Genomic DNA, 24251 nt, shown 5'->3' with positions numbered 1-24251 from the left:
CTAAATCTCAAGGACATCGAATTTTGGGATCAATAATCCCTCTTCAATTCGGGAAAACTTCCCCTTATTCTCTATGATTATCAAATTTGGAAGGGCAAGTGAGGGAACCATTATAAGTGCCCTTTCTGCCCAAACTCCATGTCCCAGGGCTAATCCATATGATACTGTTCAAGTGGCTATAAGAAAGTGGGCTTCCTGGGCAACTCCCATGTTCTGCAAGGCTACCAATATTGATTATGGCGTGGTTATAAGAAAGTGAGCTTCCTACCCAACTCCCAGGTTTTGCAGGGCCATATCAAATATACAGCCCAAGCCTTTTTTGTTCCCACCTCCTGTAGAGTTATCCTCCCCTGCTTTGTTTGCATCTGAGCAAATAACTTCCCATTCATATCAAAATCACCCATGCAACTTCTGACCCAGATATAGCTTTCTGTATATGAAAGTGCAACTTGCAATAATATTCTCTAAATCTCGGAGTTTATTATCAGTACATTCATATAGGAATTCATATGATGTAGTTACGGGTATACCTTATTTCTTAAGTAGATGGATTTAATCTCAAATCAAAGGAACATTTATTTCCCGTTTGGCCATGACTAGGCAGAATCAGCAATCTATTTGGTTTTGTGAATGCGCTTAGTTTCAGATATGAAAGCAATCTGACTGCAGAAGATATGTCCACAAATTCGAGAAGACTTTTGATAAAGGCTATATAACTGGGTGCTGCAGGGTGTTGTATTTTAAAAATTTCCAGCAAGACTGATCTCAGGACCTTTCATTAAAACCCCTGAAATCCCTGGTCTTACACATGGCTCTTGCAAAATTTTACAAGGTGCAACTACACTCAAAAGTTGCCGCCATGTTGCTAACTAGGTGCTCCAAAAAAGGAAAAAACTAGCAAGGTCACATACCTGAAAATTTACCTAGAATCACCATGTAGGATTTGGTACAACCCATACACTATCTCTGAATCAATGGCACATCATACGAGAGAAATTCACCCAACTTCTTCTTAGTTGAGGGTATGTAACAGAGATAAGGTGGTTTTGGTTGCAGGATTTTTTCCCTCTTAACTCTCTCACCTACGACAGGGAGTCCAAAATGCAGCCCAACCCTTTCTCATATCCACTCTGTCTCATCAACACTTCCTAAAAAACCTTAATTTTCTCTCTTTTGCACATTCATCTCGCTCTCTTCTAACCTCTCTTCCTCTATCCCACGCGGTGCTCTCTCAGGGGAAGAATGAATATGTACACAAAAGGGGTGGGCTACCCACTGTATAGAGGTCTAGAGGGGAAGAGCTGAAAACATGTGAATTAGTCTTCTACTAGGATTAGGAGATCTATGTTGTGAAAGGGCCCACTCAGCCATCGATCCCTTGGCCAGCCATTAAGAATCAAGGGTGGATCTCAACACTACTATCCCTTAAGGTTCCTAGAGTTCCATGCTCTCCCAATCTTCTAGTCCAAATGGACATCTATAGAACTTCTAGATCTAGTAAGTTTCTTCATGTCTAACTCCTAACTAGATTAGATTTCCCATAATTCATCCGATCTTCTCCAAACAAATTTAGACCTTTAACTTTTCAAAACTGAAAAAAAATTAACCATCCATAACAATTCCAACTTGCCATAGGCATCCCCATAGGTTCTAGGCACCATCCACACTCAAGCGGATCCCACACCACAACCATAGGTTATAGCGACCATCATGCCCTAGCCATGACGTGGGCTCCACATGGCTCAAAAAACACAATTAAAACATTGTGGATTCAATTTTACGCCACCCCTATAAGCAAAATTCCCATAAAAGACATCTTTACAACAAATTAGAAATTTCAAAAATACTCCTGATCCAAAACAAATGAATTTTATTCCATTAGACATTTCATAACCATCCTAACCAACTCAACAAACCCACAACCTAAAAGTTTCTTATGCAAGGGTCTCATGATTGGCTCATAAAAGTTGAGTTAAGCATAGAAGTGCCATAGTCACAGTAAATTCCAGGTGCGTACCTCCCTAAGGACAAGTTTATCGGTCATATGACAAAGCACTAAATCGGAGTGTCCACATCTCTAGTGCGTGCAAGGGAAGTCATCTCTCAAGAACATGCATGTATGGAACCAAAGAACACAACTAGCAGCATACATGCTATGTAGGATGCCATGTCGAGACTTTCAGGCACCCGTCCTCAAAGGCCACCATCCTAACACACATGAGCCTATTCCATCTCTTGGCTAAAATATCATCTACCATTAGGCTTACCGACCTCGACAGAGTACCCATGAATCCTATTCGATGATACGAAACATAGGGAGTAAGCCTATCCATAACAAGGTGTGGGTACACTCTTCTAGCCATGGCCCAGTCATACACCATGGCAAAGAGTGAGAGAACCCATTATCTCCCAGATAGAGACAACTCCAACTAGCTCTAACAGCCTATTTCATCCAAGTAGAATCGACTCATGCCCACCCTAATGACCTATTTCATCCAAGTAGAACTCATCTACCCCAGTGACCTATTTAATCCAAGTAGGGTGGGTTCACATTGTTTCATCCAGGAGAATCCAACACTCCCACTCAAACTGGGAATGCTGAAGAATACAAAAGCGTGAGTTCAGACACATGGGAATACAAAAGAGATTTTTATCAAAAGAACCAAGTGTCCATGCTTTTGAAGGCCACAAAAGCCCAACATCTGCTGCTTAGCATATGAATGCCAGTACAGTCACTCAAATTCACCAGCTCCCAGTCTCATCCCATGTACTGACTTCACAAAAGCACTCCACTGAAACCTTTGTTTAAGTATCCACCAATATTGTGTTTGTGGGAAGATAAGAAATCTCAAAGTCATCATCCTGAAAGAGGTTCTTTACATGATATTATTCAGCTTTAATTTACTTGGATTTCTTATGGAATCTTGGCTCCTTGGGAACACATATAGCTGAATGGTTGTCACAATAGATCTGCACAGTGTCACACCTCACCGTCCTGAATCTCAAACTATTGAGATACTTTTTCAACCATACAACCTCCTTGCCGTCTCACAACATGCCAGATACTGAAGTTCGTCTGACAAGGCTATTGTAGATTGTTTCTTTGAACAACGAGAACCAACCCCTCCACCAAGTATAAAAATTCATCTTGATGTGGACTTCAGGTCGTCCGGATCTTTCTGATAGTCTAAATCCGAGTTTTCTTCCACCCACTCATAAGTACCTCTATAACACAATGTTTTGAGGTATCTCAGAATTTTTTGTACTAGTTTTCAGTGTTTTGGGCCTGAGTTGCTTTGAAATTTGTTCAATAAACTAACTGAGAAAAAATAGGTCAGGTCAGGTGCCTAGCATCGCATACATGATAGATCTAACTGCGCTTGTGTATGCACCTTTTTCATATACTCGAACTTTTTTTTTTCCTTTGGGCACATGCTTAGACTTGATCTAACTTTATTGTCAATTGAAGAAATTATTGACTTAAAGTATTCCATTGATAACCTTTCAAGAACCTTGCTAACATATGAGGCCTGTGATAGCTAACCCAAGAATATACAGTGTCTCACCAAGGTCCTTCATTTGAAAAATTTGAGACAACATTTTGTTTCATTTACGAGAGCTAGAAAATTGCTGGCAATCAACATGTCATCCACATTCAGAGAGACATATATACACAACATCCCTCCCATTGACCTTGACATATATAAAATAATCTTCTTTACTTGCAGTGAAGCCAAACAGAGTCAAATGTCTCATGAAACTTCAAGTACCATTGGTGAGAAGCATGTTTTAGCCATACAGGGATCTATGTAGTTTGCATACTAGGATTTCTTTCCCTCTTTTTTGAATCTTTCAGTTCACCATGGGGCTTGGCAATACTACCGCCAGGGGCCCATGCCATTCTCAAAAAGTGATAAGTTAGTGGAGATTTGGGCCCCTACCCTTTGGTGAGAATGGAGTCAGAGACCTCATCATGGGGCTTGGCAATACTACTACTGCCCAAGCCCCGTGCCATTCGAGAAAAAAGAGTCCCAGGCCATTCTCAAAATAGTATATAATTTAAAGTGATAAGTTAGTGGGGATTTGGGCCCCTACCCCTTTGATGAGAATGAAGTCAAAGACCTCATCATGGGGCTTGGCAATACTACCGCCAAGGCCCCATGCCATTCTCAAAAAGTGATAAATTAGTGGAGATTTGGGCCCATCATAGACCTCATCATGGGGCTTGGCAATCCTACTGCCCAAGCCCCGTGCCATTCTCAAAAAAAGAGTGGTATGTCAGTGGGGATTTGAGCCCCTACCCTTTGGTGAGAATGGAGTCAAAGACTTCTCCATAGGGCTCGGCAATACTACTACCAAGGCCCTAGGCCCTAAGAAGAGAAATCCACGTGTCGAGAGAAGATCCCACATCCACAAGAGTGTATGTCCTCACGATGCATTTATAGTCTACTACAATCTGAGAGTCCCAAGCCACATACTGGATTGACTTTGATAAGCCAAGCATGAGCCCCTACCTGATATTGGGAGGTTATGAGTTTGTTGGGTCATTCAAAGGTAACTTTGGATTCTAGGTCTAGCCGTGGAGTACTCTGATACCCAATTCAACTCCAAAGGATATGGAGTTCCCTCCTTAATATATTTATATATGATGCCAAATTGTGTGATTATGGTGGAGTATGCTTTGGAGGATTTTTGAGAATTTCTTTTGGATTTTTTTGAGCTCAAATTATAGATTTGAAAAGTTGTTTTGGACAATGACAAACAAGGATAGCCACAATAAGTCCCACACATGACACCCAAATGGCCAATGGGTGGCACGTGGGCCCAAGTAGGATCCATGCCAACCCCACATGCAGATGACATGGGGGGTGACATCAACCCCCATGGCGGACCTCCTTGTCCTTTGCGATTTTGTGTATAAGGTGGTTTATAGTGTATTTTGTGTATAAGGTGGAAGCAACTTGAATTTGATGTGAATTTAAGTTTGAGATTAATGATGGGAAATTTAGAGTGAATTTAGGGTTTATAAGGAGGATAATGGTGTTAAATCTCATCCACTCATCAAGATAGTATGATAAGTGATGATTAGCTAGGATCAAGCCCTCTCCCATACCATGATTACTTGTTTCAATGGCTAAGTTCAACTCATCTGAAAGCATCTTACACAAGCCTAAAAAGGCATCTTGCTTACTCATGTGGGTAGAGAACTCTCCCATAAGGGGCAAGCCCCTCATTTGACTCTCTCTCTCTCTAAGTGGCATGCCCCCTTTTGATTTTCCATGTTCTCTCTCTTCTTTTCTGAGAGCATTCTAGTGTGAGAAAGAAAGGAGAAGTGTGAGAATTAAGTGAGAGAATGTGAGATTGAAGTTCCATTCAAGCTTCATCTCAAGCTTAGTGAGTCAATTTTGAAGAATTCATCATCAAGTCATTCTTTTATGGAGTTTTTGGTGACTGTAAATCTCCATTTACAACAAGCTTTCATAGCCACTTACTCCCTCATTTCATGAGATTTTGAGTTCTATTTGATCCTAGAGAGCTCTTGATTTCTAATTGTTTAAGTTCCTTTTGGAGAGATTATGATTGCGAATATTTGACTGATTTCTTTGCAATTTTTGGATCTCAATTAGTCAATTAAATCATCCTCTTGATGATTTAATTTGGTGAAATTTTTAGGGGAAACTACGCCAAAGTTTTCCCATGCCCATTCTACTGAATTCTACACCAAATTGAGAATGATTTGAACCCCCTTCTCCTATAGTTTTTCACACGTTTTTTTATCCAAATTCATGAGTCTCTCTTGTGTTGAAAAGTGCCACAACGTCTAGTTTGTATGATGCTTCCCACTGAGATGATGTGAAATTAGCTAATATCTTGGTGCCATTTGAGTAATTATTCTAAGGTACCTTGGCCGTAAACCGAGCACAAAGACCTCGCTTATTTGGCTTCCCATGATCAAATTTAATGTGCACTCTGTAAGTGTTTGTTTTGGTGAAGAAGGATATTGCATTTGAGGTGTTTGATGTAATTCCAAAATGATCTATGATTTAGCAATGTAATTTGTATAGTGCTAATTTTGTAGCACTTAAGTATTGTCTTATATTTTATTCAATCTCCTTGGTGTATTATGTGTTTGAACTTTGTGAAGGGACCTAATAGAGTTGTATCATTCCTTTTAAGTATATGAGTAGTCAAGTTTGGTGGTTGACTTGGCTTAATACACCATCAATAGCGACCCTTGAGAAAATTCATCCTCAAATAAATTGGCATCAGTATACTGAATCACCAAGCCGATGTCAAGGTCATAGAACTATAACCCTTTACCCTATTTGGGTACAACATATTTGGGTACAACACTTTAAACAATTGCGATGAATACTCACGTCACCTATCGGAACACCTCACCTGTCAGACCCAAGGACCTTAATTTTCCTACCGGGCTAATTTTCCACCTTGGCCTTATACTTCTTAATGATATCTAACGCAATAGATATATTTCTAACTGATAAACATGCCCAAAACCCAAATAGTCATCTATAAAGGTGATGAAGTATATCTTTGTCCTCTTGTGACCACATTCATACGTCCATAGATGATAGTGTGGACCATATAAAGCTGCTCTCGCAGCTTTGGAAAATGGTTCCTTATTGAGTTAGCCTTGCACGCATGATTCACACATTTTCGAAGAATTTCCTTTAACATTTTTCAAAATGCCGCCTCTCATCAATCTCTCCATTTGACTTGCATTGACGTGCCCCTGAGCTTCACGTACACATCCTCCTACAATCCATTATTCAGGAACCCAAACATAACTACCTTACCCCACAAAACCTATCCCCGACTTCAACTTACTCAGAAAAATTCTAATAAAATCAGCCTTTGACAACTTCCATAATTGAGAGAAGATTTTTCCTTATCTTGAGCTCCAAAAATGTGCCGTGATGAATACCAAGAACATAGTCTCCTACTCGAGCACTGCACTCTTACACTTAGATCCCAAATACACATGTTGTTCACCTGGTGATATAGTTTGAACGAGCAATGCCCTTCCTTGGTGTTTGGCACTGGGGCTGTGGACCAAGAGTTTAAACACCAAGTATCCCATGGATTGGAAGCATACACACAAGTGAATTAATTGTTCTTATCCTGGACATTCGCATTAGCTCCCTCAAACTTACAGTACCTCTTAATGTGTGCCCTTGGTTTTACTACAGTCCTTTTTCGTATTTTTTTGGATAAAGTTTATCTTCAGTTTTATTCTCTACCTTAGGTTTCTTTTGATTATTTTGATTACTCTGAGAACCTTATTTATTTTAGACCGTGGTTAGAGTAACAACATATCATGTGCATGGCATTGCTACAATATGGTCCTCCTTTTTGTGCTTCGCCTTTCCTCCGTGCCCTACGGATGTTGAACAGCTTATACATCGAAATTCAGTCTTGTGGGGTGAAGGAGATCTTATGAATGCATCCCATGAGTCAGGAAGAGACTTCATCAGATTCACCGCTTGAATATTCTCCTTAACTCAAAGTCTGAACATTTCCATCTTGCATACCGTGAATCAAAAATGTTTGCACGTGGTCAGCAATCTTTGCCTCCATCTTGCATCTTCAGGCCAAAAACTTTTCTTCCTAGAAAGGTATCTTTTTGTCAGAAAGTTTATACCTAAATCACACCATCTAATCATGGATCTTGCATCCTGAGAGTCTCATACTACAATGCATATGAATCCCACCAGTGAGGCCAACATTTGATGCTTAGCAGAGATATTTTGCATCGCCCACTGAGCAAAGGCCTCCCTTGCAGCCTCAAAAGCCTTGGCTCAGGATTCATTCTGGAGCATTATTGAGAGGACGTGAGCCAAACATTCCTCTTGCAACATATACGCGGCCTTGTATTTCCAAGTGAGAGTTTCATCCATCAAACTTCTCTTCCTTTAGTGACTCAACCATGATATGGCCATGACTGATTTATTAACTAAAAAACAAAGCCAATTAATAGCGAAAAAAGGATAGCAAAAGTAGGGCTCTGATACCAAAGATAGAGGCAATAACTGGGTGCTACAGGTTGTTGCTGGTCAAAACTTTCAAGCAAGACTGAAATGAGCATCTTTATGGCCTCATTGAAGGTACGGCCCATGATAGAGCAGAATGGTGGATCAAGATTCGTGTAGCCGACACCAAATAGTTGGGAGAAGGCTCCAAGGATGATGATGATGATGACTGAATTGAGCATCTTTTATGAAAGGCCCTATAATTCCCTGCTCCTTCATGTGCCTCTTATGAAATTTTACTGTGTGAAACAAGACTCAAAACCACAAAAGAGAAAACAAGGTTTGAACCAAGAAAAGTTGCTGCCATGTTGCTAACTAGGTTCTCCAAAACCAAGAAAATAATTACTAAAGGTTAGATACCTGAGAAATTACCTACAATCACCTTCTAGGGTTTGGTATGAAAGGTAGACTATATGATTAGGCCAAGTATATGTAGTTTAAAATTTTTCTCAATTTTCTTATTTATACTGGCTAGACCACTTACAAGTATCCAAAATTACAACTTCAATTAAAAACAAAACCAAAACAACTAGAGGATTGTCACTTGCATGCCACTAATATAAAACTCCATTCAATCTTAAAAAAAATTACATCACGTATACTTTGAGATCAAGAAAGCATTAGATTAAAAGAAAACCAAAAGAAATGCCAAGGATTACCTTCAAGGACTTACAACACCCCACTCCAAATATCTCCAATACCGATGGCCCACGGGATCTAGGTCATCAACTTTGTCTCATAACATGGGAAGCCTAGGAAGACCCCTACTCTAATAAGAGAGCATCACATCACAACATAACCATGGGATTGGGCACCCTCTACCTCCTTCGGGTGCGTAGCACCCCTTAAAATTTGGCTAGTGAGAGGAAGACATGATGAGAGAAAAAGAAAGGAGAGCGACAAGGGCGAGCAGCTCTAGGCAAGAGAGAGATGAGAGAGAGAGGACTAGAGAATTGTGTGTAGAGGTCACCCACCAAGGGGGTATTAATAGATGCAATCTAGGGTTTCTGGGGTCTCGGGTTTGCCATCTCTTTGAAACTTAATTTAACTGCCGATCTAAAGAGATTTGTGGGGTGAAGGTATCTTAGCCACCCATTCCCTGAATCAGCCATCATAATTAAAAGAGAGATACTAGAATCATAGTTGTTGGAAACGACTGAGATTACAAATCATTTTAGGAATTAGAATCACGAAACCGCAGCTGGCAAGAAGATTCTTGTTCTCGAAATGGACATCCGTACAAGGGGAATCATGGGAAATAAGATTTCTACTTTATAGGAATCGAGATTTGACCCAAATGGAATCGGGATCCGTACATATATGGAATCAAGATTCCAACCTCTTTCGAATCGAGTTTTCGACCTATTTGGAATCGACACATATGGAATCGAAATTCCTTTATATATGGAATCGAGATTCCAACGTTTGTGGAATCGAGTTTTTGATGTATTTTGAATCGATTCATACCAATTTGGAATTCAGATTCATATCACTTTGGAATCAAGTTTCGACCCACATGGCAATCGAGATTTGTACCTCTACGGGGATGAGTTTCAATCCTCTTAGAATAAAATTCCTACATCGATGACATCTCGTGCCTTAAAAACTTAAAAATTAGATCTCATCAAGCAATCGAGATCAGAAGTCTTTGAAGACAATGTATTGACTATTGAGCCTTAAAACAGTATCAAAAAGTATGGTCAAGTAATAGACACTCGTAGTCTACTAGGGAAATGTCCACAAAAGATACACATATTATTTCATGTATTTTTGACAATGTCATTATGAATTCATTATTATAGTTCAAAATAAGATTTTGCATCTGCCATGGTGTTTTCTATGTTGTAGTCCTATTTGAATAGAAAACTCTTTACCAATTATATTTTCAAAAAAGGCAGCCAATCCTAGCACTATTAGAAATGTGATCCAAGCTAGTCCTAGCACTATCAGAAACATGATCTGAATCGAGCCTAAATCTTTATTGCTTAGAGCACATATGAACTATGGGAGAATGATCTCCAATCTGATTTCCAAATAACTTTATAAATATCTGAACTGATCTATAAGTCACAAATTTGTGCACGTAAAACATTAATACTTGATTTTGTAGCATTACAATTCCAAGAAAATCAAATCGAGATTCTATGAGGGTGGAAACGAGATTTGATGTTTGATTGATTCGTGGTTTCCTGCATCTATGATTCACGGTACTTCATGTTTAGTAATCTGGATTGAAAAAACAATCTGGTCAAGTATCATTATATGTGGAATCCGGATTTAACAAGTGTAGAATGGAGATTCAACAACGGTGGAGACGAGAATCAATTAATATTACAAACGAGATTCTATAAGTGTTGTAATCGAGATTCCTAACTCCATGAAAACAGATTCTGTGAGGACTCCTTGTCTAAATTACATAATCGGGACTCCGAATCAGAGTCGCAACCTTGGATGAGAAATTCCGATAACTATGACTAGAACCATAGTTGTTAGAAACGCCTGGGAACCCGAATCGTTTTAGGAACCGGAATCGCGGTCGGCTAGAAGATTCCTGTCTTAGGAATTGTTGTCCGTACAATAGGAATCGATTCCTAAGAACAAGATTCCTAGTTTTTGAGAATCGTGTTTCGACTGAAATAGATTCAAGTTTCATCCACCTATGGAATCGATCGAGTTTCTGACATATGTGAAACATAGATATGTTGTTGTTTCGAATTGTGAATCTAACATATTTGGAATCAAGTTTTAAAAGTATATAAATCAAAGATCCATGCCAGTTTGAGATAGAGATTTACAATAACATGGACTATGGAATATGTTTGACGACCCTTACCAGGAATCAAGATTTTATTTTTATGGAGAAGGAAGCCTCAAGCACATCTTGAGCCTCATCAACTTTAGAACCTATATTGGATGTCTCTTATTAGAAGGTTTCCTGAATTTTAAAGTGATTATGCTGACTATTGAACTTATAGTCATTATATATAAAAGACAAGTATTCCTAAATTTTGATTTTGAATTCATTATTATAAAGACAATATAGGATTATGTCTACACCATGCTTTTACTTTTAATTGTATGTGTTGTATTTATCAATTATATTTTAAATTTAAAGTAAAGGCCATCCAAAGTAGCACAAGTAAAATAATGAAACCTTGCAACCACTAGAAGCATTCGAAGGAAGATTTCTACTCCATTTGACATGGAAACAAGATTTAATCATCGCTAAAATCCAAATTCGATATATTTGGGAACGAACGTCTACCTGCAATTAATGGATTCAAGTTTTCAAAGATGTGTTGGATAGAGATTCTAAAATTAAGGAATCGAGTTTCCTTTGTTCCGATAAATGGTTTCTAAAGATGTGTTGAATCGAGATTCCGAAATTGAGGAATCGAGTTTCCTTGGTTCCGAAAACAGGTTTCTAAAGATGTGTTGAATCGAGATTCCGAAATTAAGGAATCGAGATTCCTTGGTTCTGAAAAACGGTTTCCGTGGAGATTCCTTAACGGAAACGCGGAATCGGGTTTCGGAACAGGAAATGCGAGGTTGTTGGAGAGATTCCAGTAACTATGCTAGAACCATTAACCCTCAGTTTCCTTGACCTATTCCTATCAAATATTAGATTTTACTCAATCAATCCTCTCTCTCAATCAAAATATTCTCAATATTTGTCAGATCTTTGTCTACTTCTAGAAGTCTTTTAGAACAAGTACCCAAAGAGAGAGAACAATGTGGATTGTTAAGGTCCTATGGGTTCCATGTTGGTTCCACACCCCATTCAAGAGGGCCTCCACGTGGTGGGCCCTATTCTAGACAGGTCCTCGCATATACCCCTAACAATTTTAAACGAAATAAAAAAATTTTTAGAACTCATTTAATATTTTTAAAATTGCTCGGTATTTACAAAACTTTGAAAAATCAATTTTTAGCTATCTAAAAATTATTTTTGATAAAATAAAATATATGAGCATTTTAAAAAGGGAAAAGTTTATATAAGTTGAGGCTCTAAACAATCAAATTAGGGCCCACATCAAAATTTTCACTAGAAGAGGTTTTTTTGATGCCCAAATATCCTCAAATTGATCATCTCGACATCGAGATGCATGGACATGAGAAAAAAATGGATTTCAAGTTTCGAAAATAGTGTATCTTGTAATGCATTTTTGGACCGTCAACTTTCAAGATTTTCAAGTTTTCATAGATCTGCGATCTACACCAAATTTTTAAGCTTTAAACTTTCTAATTAAAGATGAAAATATATTTTAAGGCTCTTACAAAGATTTCCAGTATTGAAACTACATTTCTCGACACTATTTGAAAGTGCGCTTTACTTTGATTGTTTAGAGCCTCGGCTCTATACAAACCACACCCTTTTAAAAATTCATTTTAAGGTTTTATAATTCAAATAAAACATATTCAACTAAAATTTAATGGGAATTGGATCCATCAAGTCAAGAATTATGAGAATACACTAAGGCACTCCATCTATAATAGGAACTGTGTACTACTGTCATCTTCTCAAACTGATCCAATAAAAACCATAACCCACAGCCCATCGTAGAGGCTCATGATTAGTCCATCAAAGTCAACCAATAAATGAAGAGAACACGATTCAGTGTGCATCATAGGTACTAAGCCTAGCAAATGTAGGTGCACTCTTCTAGCAAAGGCCTAGTCATACACCAAGCAAAGATTGCTGCCCACTATGTCCTACAAAGAGGCAAGTCAGTAGAACCAGCTCTAATGGCCTATTTCGTCCAAGTAGAACAAACTCACAATATTGATTTCATCCAAGTAGGGCATGTCCACATGGCCAGCTTCATCTATGTGAATCCAACACTCCCACTCGCACTAAGAATGTTCAACAATATAAAAGCGTGAGTTTAAACACATGGGGAATACAAAAGAGCTTTTTATCAAAACAACCAAGTATTAAGGCCTTTGAATGCTCGATAACTTTTGGCCATAGAAGCCCTTTTCAACTCAGATTGCAAGCATAATCGATTAGAATTTGGAGTGATTTAATCGCTTTTTATCAGAACACCCAAGTATCAAGGCCCTTGAATGCTACAAAACCCCAACAACTTTTGGCCATAGAAGCCCTTTTCAACTCAGATTGCAAGCATAATCGATTAGAATTTGGAGTGATTTACTCCGAAAATCTAAATAAGATAATTATAATTTTATAGAGAAAAATCTGATAGTAGCTGCAGATTATGACCGTAGATAAGTCCTTTCAAGTTATATGGTTATGTACAACTGGTTCGACCTTCTATGTACTTTACTTTTAATTCAAGTCTCTATGATAAGAATGACTAGATCTAGATGAAAAGGAGAAGTTGGTAATATACAAAACTGATTTCATAGTTGATCACTTCCGAAATTAAAAAGGGGTCCGTATTCATCTACTAATTTTGACCGCATATAACTTCCTTCGGGCTATCCTATGTGTATAAACTGATCTAAATCAGAGTTATCTCGCCTGTGTTTCATCCCTGGCATGGGGATAATTATTCATCTGGATTTGAAGCGCGTTCAAGACCCATCCTGTTAGAGCACAAGAAAAAATGGAGCGTATTCTCTGCTGCCGATTTTGACCACAGATGGGTGTTTTCAGGCCATGTATCTCTTTTCTTGTTTATCTGCATTTGCATGCTTTTATGTGTCATAACTTTCTTTGATTCCAATTTGATTTGTTTAGCGTGAAATTACCATCAAAGGTTTGAATTGGGATCTTATGCATAAGATGGGCGCTTATACAATTTCCATGATTCTATCTAGATAAGCTTTTCGCAGCCTATCTTATGTTCTAGGATATAAAAACCACCCAAAGACAGACAGACATGCTGGTTTGTTGTGAGAAATCATCTTGAGCATATGATGAAAGAGGGATCTTGTGATCTGGGGCAAACATAAATTCTGTTTGGTGAAGAGAGGATCAGTGTGAAAATCTAAGAAAGAATGAGGGGGCTCCAGTATTTGGAGCCTAAAACCTGTCAACACTGCATTTCTTGGTAAGTAGTGGTGAAAGTTTGCAAATCGAGAGGGGCAACAAAGGCAGCAAGTTGTGAAGCATAGATATGAACTTGAACAAACTGGTGGCTGCCTAAGGGCCCGGAAAGGATTCTCTTAGTATACTTGGATTTATTTCATATATAAGGTACATGTCAAAAATGCCGAGAATATCAAATTCTAGAACTTGTAGGTGGAAGATTGTGCTTTGAATTTCAGCAACCCCAGATTATACTTGGCCTAGGTGAACTAGGAGGTCCCAGCGGCCCATTTCTGCGAAATGTTTAGGGAGCAGTTGGTATGGACTTCTCAGTTCAGGAGGGACCTTAGGGATGGGGAAATTAAGCATCTCGTTACTCTACTAGGCACTCTCAATACTAATATCCCATGGCTCGGCAGGGAAAATATGGTATGCACCCCAACTCTAAGTGGCCGCTTCAGACATCCTTTAATTGAACTTTGACTATGCCTATTCCACCTCCTTGGTTGCCATAAAGCGTAGTTCCCCTTTGCACCACTGAAAAATGCAAGTGCTCAGCGTTGGATTTTGTAGCCTTTAAAGGTCCAGAGAGCTTGTAAAAATGAATTTTTATAATAGAATATGCACTTCAGTGGGAGTGTGTTGATTGACCAAGGGTTGGCCAGTTTATGGCCCTGGCTTTGTCCAAAACCCTTACCCCTTGGCATGTGGTACTACAAGAAGGATTTACAATGGGTCATCCCTTGTTGAGGTCGGAGAGATGCCCATGGATGATGTTTGTAGGCCAGGAGAATTGTGTGGTCTCTTGTGTGTGGTCATAGGTCTGTGAGAGTAAGGGCCAAAGACTCAACAACCTTTCGCACGGTATGACATACAAGGACAAATGTACGTTTGCATAGAGAGAGCCCCTTTTGCACTGTATTGACAAGTACTGGACTTGTTCTTAAAGAGGGGAACTAAAATTCACATTCTAGGATCATGGTTCCACTGTTTATTATCCAACTTTGACACGTCAATCATGAAACCTTGCATTGAAGCTGTGGGTCATGGGTCATGGGTCTTTTGTTGAGTTGGATAAGAAAACAGTAGTGGATCATGGTCCTTGGGTTAAGTGGAGTGCATTTTTTGCCGCTAATTTTGACCCATTGGTACCAGTCCACTTCTAAAATATTTTATTTTGGTATCAGAAATGTTCTTATAATTTCTACAAACTTTCTTAGAATTTTAAAAATTTATTTCTGATGTAAATTCATTAAAAAAAGTATTATCAAAATTTTCAGAACTAGGAAGGGCACATCTGTGAACCAAGGATCTAGCCCCCACATGTGTATACCACCCATGAGTGGGACGTGTGCCTGTGTGGGGCCCATATGATGCCCCTAGGGTGGCACACCCCTCTTATTTCGTTTGTACCACGTTTAGTTTAAAGTTTGGTTAGCTAGGGATCCTTTTAAAAAAATTAAAATAGATTTGTTCCCTATTTAAGTGGGAGTTTTAAAAATAAATATTGTTTTAATTAAGAGTTTGGTTTGACCAAAACTCTAATTATTTTGACTTCCTACAGATTTTAGAAAGATATTAGGAAGTTTTGGGGTTATAATTCTAATTTAACTAGAAGTTGGACTTGGGTCAAATTATAAGGAAATAAAGTTCTTAATTTCCACCGAAAATCATGATGGCTGATTTATGGGATGGATGACTCAGATTTTTTCTCTTTCACCCCATAGACTTCCTAAGTTCCTATAGGTCAAGCTGTGTCATTGGATACGCAATACATAAAGTTCTCTCTCCTCCATATATAGGTCTCCTCCATATATAGGTCAAGCTGTATCATTGGATATGCAATACATAAAGTTCTCTCTCCGCCATACATAGGTCAAGCTGTGTCATTGGATATGCAATACATAAGTCAAGCTGTGACATTAGATATGCAATACATATAGGTCAAGCTGTGTCATTGGATATGCAATACACAAAGTTCTCTCTCCTCCATGAAACAAATCTCTCTCATCATTAAAAGCCATTTTTCTCCCTCCTCCCTTCTGAAAAGGGCCATGCCACCAAAATTTGATAAGACAAGGGTGCCACATTGAAACCCTAATTACGGTTTTACTATTTGGAGAAGAAAAAAGGGTATGCCCAGCCATAAGACGATTCTATGCCTTCAAGCCCAGCCCTAATTTGTTCTCAAGGATTCTTACAAACACTAGTTAGGTTTCCATGCTCTCTAAAACCCTAGAGAAAGAGGTATTGCATGTGAAAGCTTCCCATCTCTAAATTTTAGCAAGATCAAAAGGAACAAAAAGTGTGCCATCAGTCAGTGAATCGGATGTATCAAGCCCAGTGAGGGTGACTCTAAGCATCATCTCATGAGGCTTCCCAGTAGATTTAATTAATTTTCAGTCATATTTCATATATTTTTCTGTGAATTTTCAGGAACTTATATTATACTCGAAACTATAATGGAGGATTGTTTATCGCTTCTAGATGTTTTTTATTTACTTTGGAAGTAAAAGTAAAGATCCTAGGTTGTGTCTAGGATATTAATTTTGATTTGCAACAGTGTAGAGTGACCCATGTAAGTGGAATTTCGGTATATTGAATAAGAAAAAAAGTTGAATTTACTACCTTGAGTTCCACATAGCCACTCGTTTCACTCAGTTGGGCGATCCAATCCAAGAAGGCATTCACATGACCGGCTGCAGCATAGAGGGATCCCCCTGCCTTATCATTTTACTATGTGCAAGAGTGAGGAAGAATTGATCAACCACCTATCTTACACTGCTAGGGAGCAATTAAAATGTCATCCTATATGCTGTGGTGATTTGGGTGGTGTTGGGTGACCCATGGTAAGTGGGACAATTGTTTTTACCTTACTTCTCCCCTGCCCTTCCATGGGCCAATTTCTGTGCCAGGCCATGCTCATGGCTACAAATTGAATAGCTAATTAGAACGCAATCCTCGGATATTCAATGATCGAATGCCACATATTGAGAAAGCGACCAATAAAATTGTTGCTCGAGTGATAGTTTGGACAAGAAATCATAATGCTTTTTGGTTTTTCTCAGTGGAGGACTTTCTGACAAATTGGAAAGCAGTCCTACAAACTAGGACCATGAATACAGTGATCCACTCATTGGTCCTCTCTGGTGCCGAGAGTTATCAATCTGAACTTCCACAGTTGCTCACTCGGCAACCCTTGCCTGGCAGGGATTGTGGGGCTTCCAAGATCATGCATCTCAGGTTCAACTAACATTCTCAGGTCTTATTGGGACCACAAACTATACAGTTCCTGAAGCACAGGCCTTACAAGGAGGTATAACGCTGTCTAACAGTAGCTGGGGACGCTCTCTCCATGTTGAGAGGGGTTCCCAAAATGTCAAAGCTTGGAGCTCAAAAGCTTCCTTGGAGTTTGCAATCCATCTTCATCCAGATATTTGGGAAATCTCTCTCTCTCTCTCTCTCTCTCTCTCTCTCTCTCTCGCTCTCTCTCCCTTCTGAAACCAGCAGGCATCGCTGCCCAACTTTTTGTACAAACAGCAGCATTTATGAACTGTAATTTTCTTTACATTAAATATTCTCAGAGAAAAAAAGAGAGATGATCATGATCTCTGATATTGAACTGTTGTAAGAAACAACTATTACACTCATGAAATCCCCATTTTTGCACTATATCAGCGGCGAGAAGCCTTTTTGATAAGCTACCCATGTGAACCACGAGGTAGTAGGGTGTACCAGTTTTCCTCATATGTTCTTGAGTGTTTTGCTTTTGGTTCCATGCCTTCTTATAAGTTCAAGAGCACTTTTTGATGTGACTTCCGAACAGTCACTAGGCACCCATGAGAGCTTATCTTCAACCAACTTGGCCAGTATGAAGCCTCCTCTGGGATTAGCTCCTAAGCCCTCAACAGTTTCCCACTTGTTGGGGGAGGGATCACCATGAGTTCACCATGAGTTCCCATTCCAATATGGAGATGGTTATAGATTTACCAAGCCCCAAATATAATTTCTTTCCCAAAAATCTCATACGACTTTAGCTAATAAGGACAACTGTAGCTAATGAGGACACAATGATATCCTTAATTTTTTGACATCAAATAACAATAATATTTAATTTCTCCTAGGCATAATCAGTCCCCACGAGTACACCCCCACATTACAGCCAAATCAGAAAAACTTATCTTGAGTCTCTGAATTACATGCTCAAATGACTTGAAGAAAACCACAACACCAAATACTTGCATGTCTTCCAATTGATAATAATACCAATAAACCTCAATTGGAAACAATAATTCGCAAATAATAACAAGTGTCTCTCACTGCAAATGAGACACAATCTCGCATTTCTTAAAATTCGATGATTAAAATGCTACCATAAATGCCTGATAAAACAGCAGGAAGCATGTAGCATGCCATACGAACAAAAGCTCGTACACTTTAGCGAGAGAGTAAGAAAGAAAAAATCATCGTCTAAGTAAGAAGAAATGGGTTAAGACCATGGAAACAAGGGGCTCAAGACATACTCTCCCCAATTGACATGTATAAAATGAGTATGATGTCAATGTCATACATGAGATCATGCACATGTCACATGAGAATTGTGTCAGCCCTTGGTACTAGAACGTTAATTAGTCTCACATCACCAAAAAGGTGGAGAGAAGAAAAAAAGAGGGTCGTGAGGTATAAGGTAGGCCTTGGGATCTCAATTGTTATAATGGTCTTTGGGTGTTAACATTTTATGATCCCATGACCACAAAGCAAAAACAACCCCAGGACTACAAAAGACAAACCAATGAAATAGTCCATACTAATCTTGAAATTGTTTTGAAGCACAATTAATAAAGCTACCATTTAGTCTCTAGATTGACATCAAGAGAGCACTTCCAAATCAAATACTAAGGTAGAATACAGGCCAATTTATTCCATACGTACTGGAGTCAGATAGCTATATGGCAGGTAAGGTGATTTCGTCTTCCTATTTCTTATCCTACACCTCATCATGTTTTCCACAAAAAGAATAACCAAGGTTCAATCCGAGGTTTCCTAGGGAGTCAATAACACCTATCAGCATACCAACCCTCTCCAATCCACTGCCCACAAAACACCCAAATCGATAAATAGGCAAAGGATTGTCTGAACCACACATTCACTTCAAGAGAATCCACACCTCAGAAACCTAGAATCCATCAGTTGACAATGCTACATGACCAAGAAACATCTACCAGTTAATACCAATGGTAATGATCATCAACAAAAATATAAAAAAATCAATTATTGAGATTTCAACAATGGCCCAAAAGGTTATGCAGTTCACCATCAAAAAGTTCACATACTTTATAGTCAGTATATTGTAGATGGAGTACATAAAACTGCATATAACAATATGACAGAATTATCTGATGAATCATAAGATCAATAACCCATCCCAGTCTCTGTATGCTATAAATGATGCACCCACATAACATCAATTTAATATGCCATGCTACCTCTGAAGGTGATATTGGTTTTACTTTCCATTGAGCATCTCCATCTTTTGAAATTCCATGAAGATTTGAACATTTCATATCATTGAGCCAAATTACAGATCTGCAATTGCAACAATAGCCCCTGTTTGATGCAAAACTCCTCGACGATTTTCCTAGCAAGAGAGTAAAATGACATGGAAGTGAGCAAGTTAGAAAATAAAAAATGCATGACAATAAACTGTTCATGCATGCAAAAGAACAGTTTAGAAACACAATTGGTTGACTTGGGACTCACCAGGCCAATCGACCTTAGGATAACTCTGAGCCGCTAAGTTTCGTTAGGGCTCAACTTATTATAGTAAGGCTTGAGTCTTACTGAGCCAATTGGAATGGGAGTAAAGTGAATCCTGATCCCATTTATTAAAACCATGCATAAATAGTTATAGTGAATTTATTTTTAAACTAAATAGCAACAAAATGTTAATTTTCATTATGAAAAATTCATTGCAAACTAAAAAGGGATTGAAAAACCGGACAGGACTGGCCGGTTCGACTGGTGGACTAGTGAACCAATGCTCAAACCAGTCCGGCCCAGCCCTTTGGATTGGCCTGTCCAGTGAATCGAGGCTGGACAGGTCAACCGGCTTGTCGAACTGGTGAACTAGTGGATTGGCCAGTCCACGATTGAACCTCCCAGTCCTGATGGGGGCAGAAAATAATGAAGAAACCCATTTTTTAAAATGTAAATGGGTATTTTGGACATTACATGCTTTGGGAGGGGTTGAGGGTTAGAATGAAATTTTTAAGAAAACAAGTTTTGGCAATTCTCTCTCTCTCTCTCTCTCAAAAAATGCCCACCACCCCAACTGAAAAACCTATTTCTTCGAGCAATAATCTGACCATTTGACGGTGTGATTCAGGCCATCGATCCCACTAATTCAAACCTTTCATCCCCTTTTCTTTTATTATTTGTTCACATTTGGAAAAATAGAAACAATGGATTTTTTAGAGGGGGATGGGTGCAAAAGGAAAAAAAAACAGTGTTAGGGTTAAATTGTGGTATAAAAGGTTTTTTTTTTGGTGGGGTGGGTGGGTGGGGGACATATGCCTAGAAAGTACAAATTGGAGGGGTATCTATAATTTAGCTAAAACAAGAAAAGCCTGTTCAAAAAAAAAGAGTTGAAACTCTAAATTGAAACATTGATAACTTCCTTTGCAACTTTATAGGTGGACATGATGATTGGGGATGGAATTTAATTATGAGGAAGGTGATGTACATGAAGCGGAAGGAGATAACAATGAAAAAGAAAAATATTAATTTATTTTAGTAAAATACGTAGGAAATACATAGGACTTAGTAGCGTAATTTGTAGTTTGTACCAAGGTGTGGCCCATGGAATGTGCAGATTAGGAGATGTGAACTATAATGTTATTTTTCCCTTTTCCCAATATTATGGTGTGTTAAAATTTTTTTTATTCCAAGTAATTTAATTTTTCTGAATTTCTAAATTTTCTGGATTTTTTCATAATTTTCTCTATTTTTAGTCTTCTTTTTTTTGCATTTTTCCCTTTTTTATTTTTAAATTATGTGATCTCCTAACAGGTGAATGAGTCCGGTCGAACCAAACCAATGCCTTCACCAGTTTAATCATAGGTCCAGTCCTAATAACATCATACTACGCACAATATGTAGAAGCATAAGATATTTCAAGTATGACATAACAATCACTTATGTGATCGTTGAATTATTTGAATAGGCAACATAAAGTTTCTTATTGAGATTGCATATAACAGCATTAATAGAGTGGCAACAAGAGAGAAAAGTAGTCAACCCAACTGAAACCACTATGATTTAAAAAAGAGAAAGGAGAACATGAACTATGATCTTCAAATTGGAAAAGGCAAAACAAAAAAAATACAGTCTATTTGAATGTTTGGATTCCAAAACAATCTTTTCAAATCTGGAAACTTGATAATGAAGAGGTGTGGAAAGTATAACAATGTCGTATGGACCTTCCAAATTATTCTCTAATTTCATTTTCATAAGCCTGTCAGATAATTGTTGCTCGAAAAATATAGAATAAAATCAACCTAAAATGCTGGATTGTTGGGTCCAGCATTTTGTGACAATTCCAGAAGGTCTGGAAAACATACAATCCCGAAAGGCAATTAACATTGCAGAAAACATGTACAAGAACCATTCACGCTGCTTATAGATGGCTCACAGAATAAAATTAAAGTATGTGTCACATTCTTTAGAAGGATTAAGTAAACATACCTACATATTTACTCCTAAAAGCCTCTTTCCAACTAATATTTGCACTTGAATCCACATTTTTTTCTTCTTTAAAGGTATTTGTTGGCTTCTCTGAATTTGGATCCTGCCGTTTCCCTTCTTCAGCACAATATAACTCAATGTCATTAAAAAGGCGGGTGTATTGTGATCGCCACAGTTTGTTATCACTTGCTGCTGAATTCCATAACCTAAAAAATAAAACATTATTTGTAAGGGACTATTACCCAAGCAAAATGAAACCGGAACAGGAGATTTAGTTCTGGTTCTTAATAGGGGCACACCAGCACACAAGTCCAGCAGAGACCAAAGACCGTCCATCCAGGAAACTGAATATGTGGATAAGAACATCTTGTGGGAGTTGAGTTGCATCTGAAACAAACCGATAAAGCAGTACCACTGAATGAATTGAGAACTAACTACCACATTTCCATATACTAGGTAATGAAGCCACGTGCATTTTCCTCAAGATCAAAGATCAGAAACATTTAATATAACAACAAGCATTTAAAAGTTCCATTCCACATTCCTCATAGCATTGCGCAAATGTTTCAAGCAATCTCCATATTTGTTCTTTTCTGATAAATCCCCATTTCCATGTGCAGTAACTTCAAGAAGCAAAGCAACAGAAAATGTCCAATGAGCTAACCATACCAAAAGAAGTACGTTGATTTATTGTTAAAATAAAAAATGTTCAAGTTTGAAGGAAAGAAAGAGGACAGTACATCAACAACTCCAGTGGCAAAAATCCAAATGCCAATCCCTTCCCCAGCTACACTCGTAACTTCAATTTATCAGCAACACAGTTAGCTTCTTTGTGAACAGGATTTCCACTACAAATAGCCAGAGGGAAAAAAATAAAAAGAATCTGTAACCACTAAAAAACACTAACAATCATCCACTAGACAGCGTCTTGACAAGACAACTTTGGGCATATTACTAACTACCGAGGTTTCTGGGAGTAATGGCAGGAAACTATAATAACACCAAGAAGACCCATAGCTTTGACAAACGTTTGTTTTGAATTCTCAACAGATGATGCTACCACTCATGCATTGTCCACACACTCAGGGAAGGGGTTTGAGCATGGTGTTACCAGAGGAGAGGGCAAGGGTGCCCATCTTGTGCCTCCGGCACAAGTGCCTAGGTGCAGGAGAGAGGGAGCGGCACTCGGCATGACACCAGGCAGAATTGGCAGTAACGAGATAAAATGCAAATCAGTATTACATAATAGAATCTCCCAAATTAGAATATATGCAAATCAGTATTACATCATAGAATATTCCGAATTAGAGTATAGAGTTAAGCATCATCATAGGTAGTCTTGCACTCATGCTCACAGCTGGAATGTAAACCATAGACTTTATACTCTTTGAGCCCAATGCAGACACTCTGACATTAATACAGCAGGTGGGTTCCCATGCAAAACCTGCTCGTTTAGTGAGGATATTAAAGAAAGAAAGGGGAGAGGAAGAGAAAAAAAAACCAAAAAATTTCAACAAAGGACTGGCACTTACAAGGAGAATACTGATTATTACAGGTGTTTGCTGTAATTTTTTAGGTTTTTCACTTGAAAATCTGAATATAAAGAGACTTTGCACTTGAAATAATCTAAATCTAGGAAGGTCTCAACAATACATCTTGTTAGTTGATTTTAGATCAACTTAGAAAAGGGGCAAAAAGAGCAAAGCATGACCAGAAAAAAAAAATTATTTCAGAAAACACTTTTTTTTCTATTAAGTTACATTGAATGCGATAGAAGTGTAAGCCAGATATCCCTAGTTTATAACAGGACACAGAAAAGTATAAAAAGTGTGTTCATAAATTCCCAAAATTACAAGAAGTGTTTGAAAAAATATATTCTGATCCATAGGACAAGATACCAGGATTATCACCAAATCAATCAAATGGGTTGGATGGTGATGGAGGGACAGTGGAATGTAGAAATGACTCAATGATAAACAAAAATGAACTCATAGCTCAAAGCTTATGTCTTAGAATAATCACTTCACAAAGGTCTTGAAAACCAGAGCAAGTGAAATTAAGGTTTCCACAGTACAGCAACAGTCAGAAACCATATGATCGCTTCCGAAACCTCTTGCACTGCAACTTTGAAGGAAAACTTCTATTCTAGTAGAGAAGGAATATGCTGCTGGACCCTCTGCCCCATATCCTCCCAATTATGTTGGCAACTTACCCTGGTCTTGCCCCAATACCCTCAAACTGGGCTCAGTCCCTAAACAAGGCAAGACATACATGGCTCTGCCAAACAAATGGCTTCATATCATTAGCATCCATCAACAAAGAAGGATTGTTCCCATGGCTCCCACAGAGATCAGGTCCCCCTCTCGGAAGGATAGGACTCAGTATGATTCTCTGGAAACTCCTAACAAAAATGCATGGCCCCTCGCAAAGCTCTACAAGAACCATGTCCATGTCCATCTCAT

The 24251-nt window shown here is 38.5% G+C and overlaps 1 protein-coding gene across 2 annotated transcripts in view; it reads right to left on the bottom strand.

Moving 5' to 3' along the window:
- Positions 1–24251, bottom strand: part of LOC18432766 (F-box family protein) — a 50070-nt gene that overhangs the window by 2056 nt on the left and 23763 nt on the right. Inside the window, exons 3-5 of one of the 2 annotated variants that reach the window (XM_088853968.1) lie at positions 22089–22176; positions 21790–21995; positions 19533–19684 (exon numbers count right to left, since the gene is read on the bottom strand). In XM_088853968.1, coding sequence (XP_088710094.1) covers positions 19533–19684; positions 21790–21995; positions 22089–22176 — 446 coding nt within the window. The remainder of the gene's footprint in view (positions 1–19532; positions 19685–21789; positions 21996–22088; positions 22177–24251) is intronic. The other variant, XR_016046017.1, reaches the window with a different exon arrangement.

This window comes from Amborella trichopoda, chromosome 1, assembly GCF_054954075.1.
Source record: "Amborella trichopoda isolate Santa Cruz 75 chromosome 1, AtrichopodaSantaCruz75HAP2 v2.0, whole genome shotgun sequence".
In the NCBI taxonomy this organism is placed as follows: Eukaryota; Viridiplantae; Streptophyta; class Magnoliopsida; order Amborellales; family Amborellaceae; genus Amborella; species Amborella trichopoda.
This window is presented reverse-complemented; position numbering and strand designations above follow the sequence as displayed.